Below are 12224 nucleotides of genomic sequence, written 5' to 3'. Positions count from 1 at the left end.
CACTCTGGACCAGGTTTCCATTAAGAATATCTCTGTACTTTGCTCCATTCATCTTTCCCTCAACCCTGACCAGTCTCCCTCTCCCAGACACTGAAAAACACCCCCACAGCATGATGCTGCCACCACCATGCTTCACTGTAGGGATGGTATTGGGCAGGTGATGAGCAGTGATGGTTGACCTTCTGGATGTTTCTCCTATCTGCACTCAGGATCTTTGGAGCTCAGCCAGAGTGACAATTGGGTTCTTAGTCACCTCTCCTACCAAGGCCCTTCTCTGCGGATTACTTAGTTTGGTGGGACTGCCAGCTCTAGAGTCCTGGTTAATCCAAACTTCTTCCATTTAAGAATTATGGAGGCCACTGTGATCTTGGGAACTTTTAGTGCAGCAGAATTTTTTTGTATCCTTCTCCAGATCTGTGCCTCCACACAATCCTGTCTCTGAGCTCTACAGGCCGTTCTTTCCTCCTCATGGCTTGGTTTTTGCTCTGATATGCATGGTCAGCTGTGAGACCTTATATAGACAGGGGTGTGTCTTTCCAAATCATGTCCAATCAAATGAATTTACCGCAGATGGAGTCCAATCAAGTTGTAGAAACATTCCAAAGATAAACTAGAGAAATAGGAGGCCCCAGAGCTAAATTTCAAGTGTCGTAGCAAAGGGTCTGAATACTATGTCCATGCTAAATTTTAGTTTTTCATTTTTAATAAATTTGCAAAAATATCTAATATTCTGTTTTCACTTTCAAGCACAAGGCCTCAACATAACAAAATGTGGAAAAAGTTAAAGGGTCTGAAGACTTTCCCAATTCACTGTATATGATTTTTTTTGGCACAGTAGTTTTTTAGAGTAGTATTTTAAAAGGTTGCACATATAAGTTTAGTTATAGAAAAATATAATAAAAGGTGTTATCCGGGGAAAATTGATGGAGTGTCCTCAGGATAGGCCATCAATGTCTGATTAGTGGGAGTCTGACTCTCTGCACCCCTGCTAGTTAGCTGGTTAAAGGGGCTGTGGCGCTGCTACCCCTTAATTTGTTACACAGCTCCGCATTTCACAACGCTGTCACATTCGTAGCAGGAGAGCACAGTATTGCAGCTTTCTTCCATTTAGTTTGATAGCTTAAAATTAAATTTTATCTCGCAGCTACGATGAGTGATAATTTTATTGCTTAGGGAAAGATGGATTGTCTGAATTTTCTTTGTGGATATGACTAGTTACTTGCCTCTTCTTAGATATTTTTATTGATATCATTTGACTTCTAACATTTGTCTTACAGACGCAACAGGCAACAGCAAACAAATGGCAGTTGGATAAGTGGTTGAATAAAGTCAATCCAAACAAGACCACTATTCTCAGCCACGCATCAAGCTTAAATCATGGGGAAGTGAATGAAAGTGAACATTGCTGTGAAAAAGTGTCTCAGGTTGATCAGGCAAGTCACAAGGATGAGAGGAGCCCCATCAGAGAAGACCGGAGTGCTGGAGCAGCGTGCACAGTTATAGGAAACAGAGGTGTGAAACTTCAGTCTCCTCCACCGGTTGCACGTGCTGCTACAGTTGTGGTTTCAATCCCTTCTGAAATTACATCCCGAAGAAGACCAGTGTGCAGAAAGCTTACAAGGAGGACAGAGAGGACATCTTCTGGTGATAATACGAACTGCCACAAGCTTGATGATTATTCTCTCAGCCAAGGAATTCTTGGAAGTGAAATATCTGAACAAACTAAAAATAAGTTGACTTGTTATAGCAAAGGACTGTATAGAAAAGAGATTAGACCAACTCTGCTTGATAGCAAAAATAGGCGATCTCAGATTAGTAGATCTGTCCCAAAATCCAAGGAGAACATTGAGCTCTCATTGCAGTCTTCCGACCACAGCACAGAACCGGACATACCTCCTTTTTGCAAAAAAAATTTGGCCTTTTCAACAGAAAGTAATCACAGGAATAAAGAGTGTGGGAGCGATAATATAAACCAAGCTAGTTCTTATAGTACACAACATTTTATTAATAGGAGGACTACAATTGAGGTTGCCCCTGAGCTGGAAGAGCAGTTTTATACTCTAGTTCCCTTTGGGAGGAATGAATGCTCGGTGAAGGGCAACAATGACATCAAGTCACTTTGGGTACACATTGATTTAATGCTTCTGTCAAGAATACCACACGGTGTTCCCCAGGAGAACCTCAATATGAATAACTGCACAGACAAGATACCGGCTTCACCCCAAAGTAATTGTTTACTATCAACAACAGATAACCCTTTATTGAAAATGCGACGGAAACGTAAGGTACGTTGAGATCTGTGCCACTTAAAAATATATTGGTTGCAGTATATGACAACTGAGACAGAGTTACATACAAATGCAAAATAATTGCATTGAAAATGTGATGTCAACACAGCATATGAGCCCATGTTCCATACTTGATCATTCTAATGTATTTAATTCATGATAATATATAAAATATGAAGACGCTAGTTCTAAATAGAAATAAATACAGTTACTTTTTAAATTGTCCCTGCTTTCTGTAGATCCTGCAAACTTTTCTCCAAACTCTGCAGTTGTCAGAGAACAGATGTTTCACACTTTCTGGCACACGGCCATATTATGGTTACGGTTTTGTAAGGAGCTGTAATAGGGCTGCCAAATCGGTGCATCAGTACTCTACTGTATCTCTGTATACCTCCGATTTCATACAGAGACATTGATAGGTTGTTTTTTGTTTTTTTAGTCAGATTCAATAAATCTGACAGATGGAAAGTTGTAGCATGAGCCATCGGACTCTGTATGTATGGAGGTATTCTCTGCTAGAAGCATTGTAATTGTTTCTAGGGAGAAATATGGCCATACACAGGGCTCTACTGTGTTCATAAGCACTTGGATTACTTCAAACTTTGCGTAGTAGAGATGCACAAAACTGATGCTAAACACTATTGCAAAACCACGTAATTGAATGTAGTTTTGCGACAGTTGTGCCACAATCATTGTTGCATTCCTTCCTAGACAACCGTTCTAGGAAATTACCTCTTTTCATTTTATCCCTATACCTGTATGTCAGCATACATATATAATTAAAAAAATGTGGTGCAAGCCTATCAGTAGCAGAGTGCAACAGACTGGAACTAACAAGAACAGAGTCAGTACATTCAGCTGAATCCCTTTGTAAAAATGTGCTTTAGGCCGCTTTCAGACGAGCTTAAAGGGGTTTGCCAATCAGGGACATTTATGACATATCCACAGGATATGCCTAAATGTCAGATAGATGCGGGTCCCAACTCTGTGACCCGCACCTCTCTCTAGAACGCTGCTTCCGTAACTGCCATTCTCTTCTACGGGAGTTACGGAGAGTGTAGCTCAGCGAGTTACGTTGTTTTCTTCGGCCCCGTCGGAAATCACTAGTGTCAGCGGTAACACAGAAAGGTAGAACAGGGTTTAGGGGGCCCCGTTTAGAGATAGGTGTGGGTCCCAGAGGTGGGATCCGTATCTATGTGACATTTTTGGCTTATCCTGTGGATATGTCATAAATGTCACTGATGGAAAAACCCCTTTAAGGTAACATAATTTGTGGTCTATCACTCATTCACATATATTTTACAAATACCATTAAAGCAGTGCTGTGAGACGGGCCTCATTTGTGAGGCGCCCAACAGTTTTTTATGAGGCGCAGTTGGGGAGGCAGTTTCCGTAACTCCCATAGAGGTGAATGGCAGTTATGGAAGCAGCCTAGCACATGAGCTATGCTGTATTCTGATTACATTATCGGAAATTACAAGTGGCAGCGGGAACCGTGAAAGGTAGAACGGGGTTTAGGGTGCCCCGTTCTAGACAGAGGTGGAGGTCCCAGAGGTGGGACCCGCATCTATCTGACATATCCTGTTGATATGTCATATCTTGTGTCTGTATTAAGGACACAAAACCTGGACCTTCCGTAGTTCATGAGAACCAGAGTTAGAGCACCATAGAAGGTCCAGGTGTTGCATCCATAATACGGGCGCAGAAAGAACCTATATTATGCTCGTCTGAAAGCAGCCTAAGGTCACTTCCACACTTTATATATTTTGGTCAGTATTCTGCAGCAATATTTGTAAGCCAAAACTAGAAGTGAAACTTACACAGACAAAAAGTATAATGGGAACATTTGTGCTTTTCCTTGTTTTGGCTTCTAAATACTGACTTGAATGGGCTCCGTTGGGTCTCTGTCAGGTGCCTGTAGTTTTACCTGAAACACCAGCACAGCATGCAGCGCTATTGTTTTTGGTATTTTCGACCAGAGTTGCGACAGAGAACTCTAACGGAGCCTCCTATGCAGATGTGAACAAGACATAAGTGGTTGTGTGTCATGTAGTTTTACTGAAAACTACTATAGTTTTTCAGTACAAATTTACAGTTTTTCAGGTCAAGGCACCTTAAGGGGCACCGCTCCAGATTTTGCCATGAATCCGCTGCGTAACCACATATTTTGTTTGGGATTTTGCTGTGGATTTCACCCTTTGCGTTGCAAAGGGTTAAATGTGCAATGCAAATCGGCTGCAGTTCTACGACAGAACTTGCATGCTGTGGATTTGTAGCAAATCCGTAGCATGTCCTAATTTTCAAGCAGATTTTTTCTGCTACATGTGGATGGAGTTTTGAAAACCCCATCCACAAGTATTGTAATGTAAATCAGTGCAGAATCCTCACCAAAATTCTGCAGTCTGAACATACCCTAAATTTGATTGAGCTGTTTCATATCATTGTATGCAAAAATAAAAATGTATCAAGTTGAAAAATGGAACAAACAGCAACCCTGGAAGTTTCGTTTGGACCCGATGTACACATTTTATTTTTGTCTATCCATCGTTACCTGGGAAATAATTGTGTAGCTGCCAGTGACATGTCAGAAACCTTATATATGCCTAGAAGGACTAGTGGATAAACAGGTTTTATATTTGAAAGTGAATCAAGTGTAATCACGGTACAGTGAAAGGTTATGCAACTTTCTAATATACGCTGGGCCTCATTCATGAAAACAGCAGGTGTTGCCCATTGCAACCAATCAGATTACAGCTTTCATTTTTCCATAGCGGCTATGAAAGTGAAAGCAGTGATTTGACACGGACACTTTTTGTCTGCACTAATTTTCAGAAATAAGGCCCTTTGTGTTTCAATTCCTCACCATTTTCAAGATCTCTGTTTGCTGTAAGTGAATAGAAATGTTCTTGTTTACATCTGGAGGCTGAAAACCTAATACAGATGTAGCAATCCTTATATTGCTGATAACTTGCTGCAGCGTGATAACTTATCACATAAACTATTGACTTGAACTTTTTTTAATGGAATTCAAGTTACATTTTTTTTGCCGCTGTGTATTTAATGCGTTAAAAGTCAAGTTAAAGACTGCTACATCGGTACTAATCACAGCTGAGTTTTTTCTTACAATTGTATCCACTGTAAATTAAATACTTCAGCAGCACATGTCCTTCTTATGTCCTAATATGACATGAGGGATTGTCAGGTCGGTTGCCATGTTTATTATAATTTGGAATCCTTACCAGGTAGTGATAAAATCTCGACCATTCACAGTTGCTCTCCCTCTCTCTTGTAAGTGTCCCTACATTGTAAGTGTCCCTGTCCTGACATGAAAGTTATATTTCTAGTTATCTATATAAGTATATTATGTGTAACATGCAGACACATTAACTGTTTATGTTATGTAGTGTGAAAGTGAAGGATCTCAGGAGATGAAGAAGAAGCCTGTGGAAAAGGAAGATAGCGTACGATTTCCAATCGAGAGTCATCATATGGCAAACAGTGTGAGCTTAGACCTCAACAGGTATGGAATTCTTTTCTTTCCTTGGTAGGGTGCATAGAGAGGACTTTCTCTATATTATCTTTATACCAAGAACAAGTCTGATGGAATTGAAGCCTGGGTGCTGGAGAAAGGTTCTGCTGTTTTTTAGAGGCACATTTACAGCGTGATCTCGCGAGATTACGCTTGCTCTGCTGTAAGTACCAAACAAACGTTAACGAAGTGCAGGGATTGTGAATAGACATCCCGTCCTGGCTGGAAGGAATGTCTAGTCACTGTCTAAACACTTCAGTAACGTTAATATGTCAGTATAAGGGTATGTTCACACGGCCAAATTTCAGACGTATACGAGGCGTATTATGCCTCGTTTTACGTCTGAAAATATGGCTACAATACGTCGGCAAACATCTGCCCATTCATTTGAATGGGTTTGCCGACGTACTGTGCAGACGACCTGTTATTTACGCGTCGTCGTTTGACAGCTGTCAAACGACGACTCGTAAAAATACAGCCTCGTCAAAAGAAGTGCAGGACACTTCTTTCAGACATTTTTGGAGCTGTTTTCTCATAGACTCCAATGAAAACAGCTCCAAAAACGAGTTGGTAAAAAAATGAGTTGGTAAAAATGCGAGTTGGTAAAAAACGTCTGAAAAGCAGGGTCTGTTTTCCCTTGAAAACAGCTCTGGATTTTCAGACGTTTTGGTTGACTACGTGTGAACATACCCTTAGGCAGCACATAGTGAAAAACGCAGTGTCACTATGCGCTGACTAAATGAATAGAGAGAAGTGCATGATGCTGATTGGTCACTGATTGATCATCGTCATACACTCCTCTGTATAACGCCCACTTGGTCTAAAGTAAAAACACGCCCACTTGGGCATTAAGAAACTAATTAGCATAAAGCTAAAATCGCTCCTAACGTGGTGAAAATAGATAGTTTTTCTAAATAAAAACCTCTGCTGTCACCTACATTACAGCGCCCATCTCCTTATGTAGGAGATAGGACACTTATAATGTGGTGACAGATCCTCTTTAATGTTGTAGTTGAAAGTTTGTCTGCTACCAGCAATTGTCATATGAAACATGGTATTCACACTATGTTGACGTCTATCATTTTTCTACAGCTTTGAAACGTCTCTGTTAAAACCAGAGAAATGTCTGTCTCCATTACCTTTCCTTTCTGATGAGCCTACACCAAAATTCACAAGTGAGGAACTTGCTACAAATAAATGTGATGGGGGTATATTGCCTACGTATACATCTTGCAACCGACATTGTCAACAAGAGAGGCGCTCACATTCTCGACAGGTAGGTTTTACTACGTTATAAAGCTAAATTCTAGTTAGAAATTCAGATAAATTAGTCTTTATTGTGGTTCATTTTGAGGGTATGTTCACACAACCTATTTTCAGCTGTTTTTCGGGCCGTAAACGTCCCAAAAAAGGCTGAAAAATCGGAAGCAGAACGCCTACAAACATCTGCCCATTGATTTCAATGGGAAATACGGCGTTCTGTTCCGACGGGGCGTTTTTTTTTGCCTCATTTTCAAAAACGGCGTGTAAAAATACACCCGAGAAAAAGAAGTGCATGTCACTTCTTGAGCTGTTTTTGGAGCCGTTTTTCATTGAGTCTATAGAAAAACAGCTGCAAAAACGCCCGTAAAAAATGCAGTGAAAAATGCGAGTTGCTAAAAAAAGTCTCAAAATCAGGAGCTGTTTACCCTTGAAAACAGCTCCATATTTTCAGAAGTTTTTTTGCTAAGCGTGTTGAACATATCCATATTGTTTCAGAGTTGTATAGAAACTATAGTAAAATGCTTGGTCCAACAACGCTTAGTGTATGTTCACACCAAAAACGGCTCAAGAAGTGACATGCACGTAAAACACGCCCCGTCGGAGCAGAATGCCGTATTTCCCATTGAAATCAATGGGCAGATGTTTGGAGGCGTTCTGCTTCCAATTTTTCAGCTGTTTACGGCCCGAAAAACGGCCGGAAATAGCCTGTGTGAACATACCCTTAATGTAACATACAACCACGAATATAGTGCAGAGCAGTTTTCACATCCCTTTTCACTAGATGGCAGTGAGGAGGAATGGACTTGAAGTTTAGCATCTTGGTGCCAAAATCTTAGGGGCTCATTCTGTTATGTATAGCACCTCAGTGAGAGAAGCATCTGTAATAAAGCAAGTGATGCAGCATACCACTATTTTTACTCTGATTTTATAGGGAGGAAAACAAAGGCACAGTATGTAGAATTACGTCTCTGTACAACATGGCCATGTGCATGATGCCTTAGTGCTGCATTTCTGAATAGATGTCTATAGATAGATATAAAATGGAAATACTTTTTAGTGCTGCTTCACTTGCTTCTCTTTGTTGATACCCAAACTTTAATAATTGATCATATTTTTCACATATAGTTGATTAATGATATTGAAATCTGTCATCATCTGTCTGTTTCCATAAATCTCTAAATTAAAACCTATAATAATTATTTGTGATCAGATTTTTATCATTTTACAAATGCTCTGATCTTCCAATTTACCCTCTTATGTAGCATTCTGCTTACATTTAAAGAGAGTCTGTCAAGAGATGTCCGTATTGAACTACCAACAGGCTATTATAGATTAGGCTAACCTGATTCTGACATGTATTCTGTTTTTCCACAGAGTGCCTCCTCTGAAGAGAAAAAGCTTTTATTATATTTATGCAAATGAGCATTTTGGAGCAATAAGGGCGTCACCGTTGCTCCAAAATGCTCTTTCGTCATTCCCCAGTTCCACTCTTCCTCCCTCCTTGCTTCCTTTGATTGACAGGGGCCAGGCAGCGTACTAGGCGAGTTTACACTGGGCCCCGTAGTGTAGTGAACGCGCGCGCGTCCTTACATCCTAATCGGCGCATGCACAGTAGTGCCGATTAGAATGATGAGCACAAAGATTAAACTGTGCATGCATCGATTAGGATGTAGGGACACGCGCGCGTACACTACGGGGCCAGGCATGAACTCGCCTCGTACCTGGCCATGCCTTTTCATCTTTAGGGCTCATACACATGGCAACGATATGTGCTCAGACCCTGTACTCATACACATGGATTCCTTACCTGTCTGTAGTATGAATCTGTAGGTACTCTATGTGCCGCTGTATACTACCTCCCTGAGGCACTGTATTCTCCCTTTGGAGTAATGCTTCTAGGGGAGAATACCTCCATAATACAGCATGCGATAAAGCAATGTACAAAACCTCTCTGTGCCTCTGTAAAACATGAAAGTCACACGGTTCTTTATAGACCTACAGCAGTCTATAGGCATTGTATTACAGATCTGTACCATATGGATCCATAATAGGTCTGCGTGCATGAGGCCTTACTGTCACCTTTAATTTCTTATTTGTTTTCTACTAAAAATGCTTTTCTATTAAATTCTTCAGTATTCAATTTCCTACAATTGTGAGTTACCCTTCAGGGAAAAGCTAAAATATTTTTTATTAACGCCATTGATGGTTGTCATGGCAGCTTGAAGTGCTCCTATTAAAGGTGTTTTACTATCAGGGACAATTATAACATATCCACAAGATATGCCATAAATGTCCCACCTCTGGGACCTGCACAAATTTCTAGAACGGGGCCCCCTAAACCCTGTTCTACCGCTCTGTGATTCGGCTGACGCATGTGATTCCTGACCTTAGATAGTTACATAGTTAGTACGGTTGAAAAAAGACATATGTCCATCAAGTTCAAGCAAGGAATGGGAAAGGGAAGGGAAAAATTTCTACACATTGACATAGGAGCTAAGATTTTTTTTGTTCTAGCAATATATCTAAGCCTTTTTTAAAGCCATCTACTGTCCCTGCTGTGCCCAGCTCCTGCGGTAGGCTATTCCATAGATTCACAGTTCTCACAGTAAAGAAGGCTTGTCGCCTCTGCAGATTGAACCTTTTTTTTCTCCAGACGGAGTGGGTTTTACATGGAACAGGATTTTGCCATATTTTTTTTATGTGCCATTCATATATTTATATAAGTTAATCATGTCCCCCCTTAGTCATCTCTTTTCAAGGCTAAATAGGTTTAATTCTTTTAATCTTTCCTCATAACTTAGATTCTCCATGCCCCTTATTAGCTTCGTTGCTCTTCTTTGTATTTTTTCCAAATCCAGGGCATCCTTTCTATGAACTGGAGCCCAGAACTGAACTGCATATTCTAGATGAGGCCTCACTAATGCTTTGTAAAGTGGTAATATTATATCCCTGTCCCGCGAGTCTATGCCTCTTTTAATACACAACAATATCTTGCTGGCCTTTGAAGCAGCTGATTGACATTGCATGCTGTTATTTAGTTTATGAGCTACAAGTACAACCAGATCCTTCTCAACAAGTGACTCCCCCAGTATAGCTCCGCCTAGGACATATGACGCATGCAAATTGTTGGTACCCAGATGCATAACTTTACATTTATCTACATTAAAACTAATTTGCCAAGTGGATGCCCAAACACGTAGTGTGTTCAAATCAGCTTGCAATTTACGAACATCTTCCATAGACTGAACAATACTACATAGCTTGGTGTCATCTGCAAAAATAGAAATAGAGCTATTAATCCCATCCTCTATATCATTAATAAATAAGTTGAATAATAGTGGTCCCAGCACCGAACCCTGGGGTACACCACTTATAAAAGGGGACCATTCAGAGTAGGAATCATTGACCACAACTCTCTGGATACGGTCCTTGAGCCAATTCTCAATACAATTACAAACTATCCTATTTTTCGGACTATAAGACGCAGTTTTTAGCAAAAATAAATCTTGCTAAAAAGTCCCTGTGTTTTATAGTCAGCAGTGAGGGGAGCCGGCAGTGCCGAGCCCCCTGACCACTCCTTACTTAACCCCTTCCCGACCCGTGATGTGCCGCCACATCATGGAGCGGGGAGGGGATGATGTATGGAGCGGGCTCACGCGCTGAGCCCGCTCCATAGATTGCAGGTGTCAGCTTCTGCTGCACTAACGGCTAGGAACAGTGATGGCGGCATTTATAGTGGTTTTCCCATGAAGGACATTTATCCACAGGATATCCTCAGAAAAAGCATGGTTGAACAGCAGCACACGTCTCCCAAATTTCAATCAATATGTTCTTTTATTGGTCAAACATCCAGTAAAAAATGGCAAGGCTTGAGAAAGACCCTCCACTTGTCACAGGTCGAAACGTCGCCGTTTTTTACTGGATGTTTGACCAATAAAAGAACATATTGATTGAAATTTGGGAGACATGTGCTGCTGTTCAACCATGCTTTTTCTGAGGTTTACATTACGTCAGACTGGGTTTGTCTGATTTTACAGCATGACACCGCTCCTGATATCAGGATTTGTGCTGCTTCAAATACTTTATTTTTTTGATTATATCCACAGGATATGTCATAGATGTCAGATAGACGCGGGTCCCACCTCTGGGACCCACATCTATCTCTAGAATGGGGCCCCCTAAGCCCCGTTCTATCTTACCCGGCTCCGCTGTTTTCTGGCCACTTACTGCTTACATGGTCAAGTTACGGAAACAGTGTAACTCGCTGAGCTACGCAGTTTCCGTAACTCCCATAGAACTGAATAGTAGTTAGGGAAACAGCGTAGCATGCTATGCTGCTTCTGTAACTGCCATTCACTACTATGGGAGTTACGGAAACAGCATAGCTCAGCAAATTACGCTGTTTCTGTAACTCATACATGTATTGAAGTGTATTGTACCAGCGATCTAATGATCGCTGGTTCAAGTCCCCTAAGGGAACTAATAAAATGTGTAAAAAAAAAAAAGTTAGATAAATCTTCAGGAGTGTAAAAAAAAAAAAACCTTTTCCCATTTTTCCCCAAGCACAATGTAAAAATAAAAAAAAAATAAAAAATTGGTATCGCTGCATCCGTAAAAGTCCGGAACTATTACAATATAGCATTATTTCACACACATAGTGAACGGTGTAAAAAAATGCAATTTAAAACCCCAGAATCGTTGTCTTTTGTTCACCATAGCGCGAAAAAGAATGAAATAAAAAGTGATAAAAAAATCGTATGTACCAAAAAAATTGTGCTAATAAAAACTACAGCTTTTCCTGCAAAAAATAAGCCCTCACACCGCTCAAATGATGGAAAAATATAAGTTATGGCTCTCAGAATGTGGTGAAAATGAACAAATTTTTTTTTTAACCAATAGTTTTATCTTTGTAAAAGAAGTAAAATATGAAATTTTTTCCTATTTTCTGTTGTCTAAAACCTGGTGCGCCTTATAGTCAGGTGCGTCTTATAGTCCGAAAAATACGGTATATTTTCTAAACCTATAGTTCTTCATTTACCCATTAGACGTCTATGAGGTACAGTGTAAAATGCCTTTGCAAAGTCCAAAAACACTATATCCACAGCGGCCCCTCTGTCTAGGCTTCTGCTCACCTCTTCATAAAA

At 40.5% G+C, this 12224-nt stretch overlaps 1 protein-coding gene across 2 annotated transcripts in view; it reads left to right on the top strand.

Annotated features, from left to right (window-relative positions):
- The window catches only part of AFF3 (ALF transcription elongation factor 3), a 478799-nt gene that overhangs the window by 409144 nt on the left and 57431 nt on the right, over window positions 1-12224 (top strand). For both annotated transcript variants that reach the window (XM_075852633.1, XM_075852634.1), the window contains exons 9-11: window positions 1278-2285; window positions 5693-5808; window positions 6910-7093. In XM_075852633.1, the coding sequence (XP_075708748.1) occupies window positions 1278-2285; window positions 5693-5808; window positions 6910-7093 (1308 nt within the window). The remainder of the gene's footprint in view (window positions 1-1277; window positions 2286-5692; window positions 5809-6909; window positions 7094-12224) is intronic.

Source organism: Rhinoderma darwinii, chromosome 2 (assembly GCF_050947455.1).
Source record: "Rhinoderma darwinii isolate aRhiDar2 chromosome 2, aRhiDar2.hap1, whole genome shotgun sequence".
Classification (NCBI taxonomy): domain Eukaryota; kingdom Metazoa; phylum Chordata; class Amphibia; order Anura; family Rhinodermatidae; genus Rhinoderma; species Rhinoderma darwinii.
Note: the sequence above shows the minus strand (reverse complement) of the source record. Positions and strands in the feature narration are given on the sequence as shown.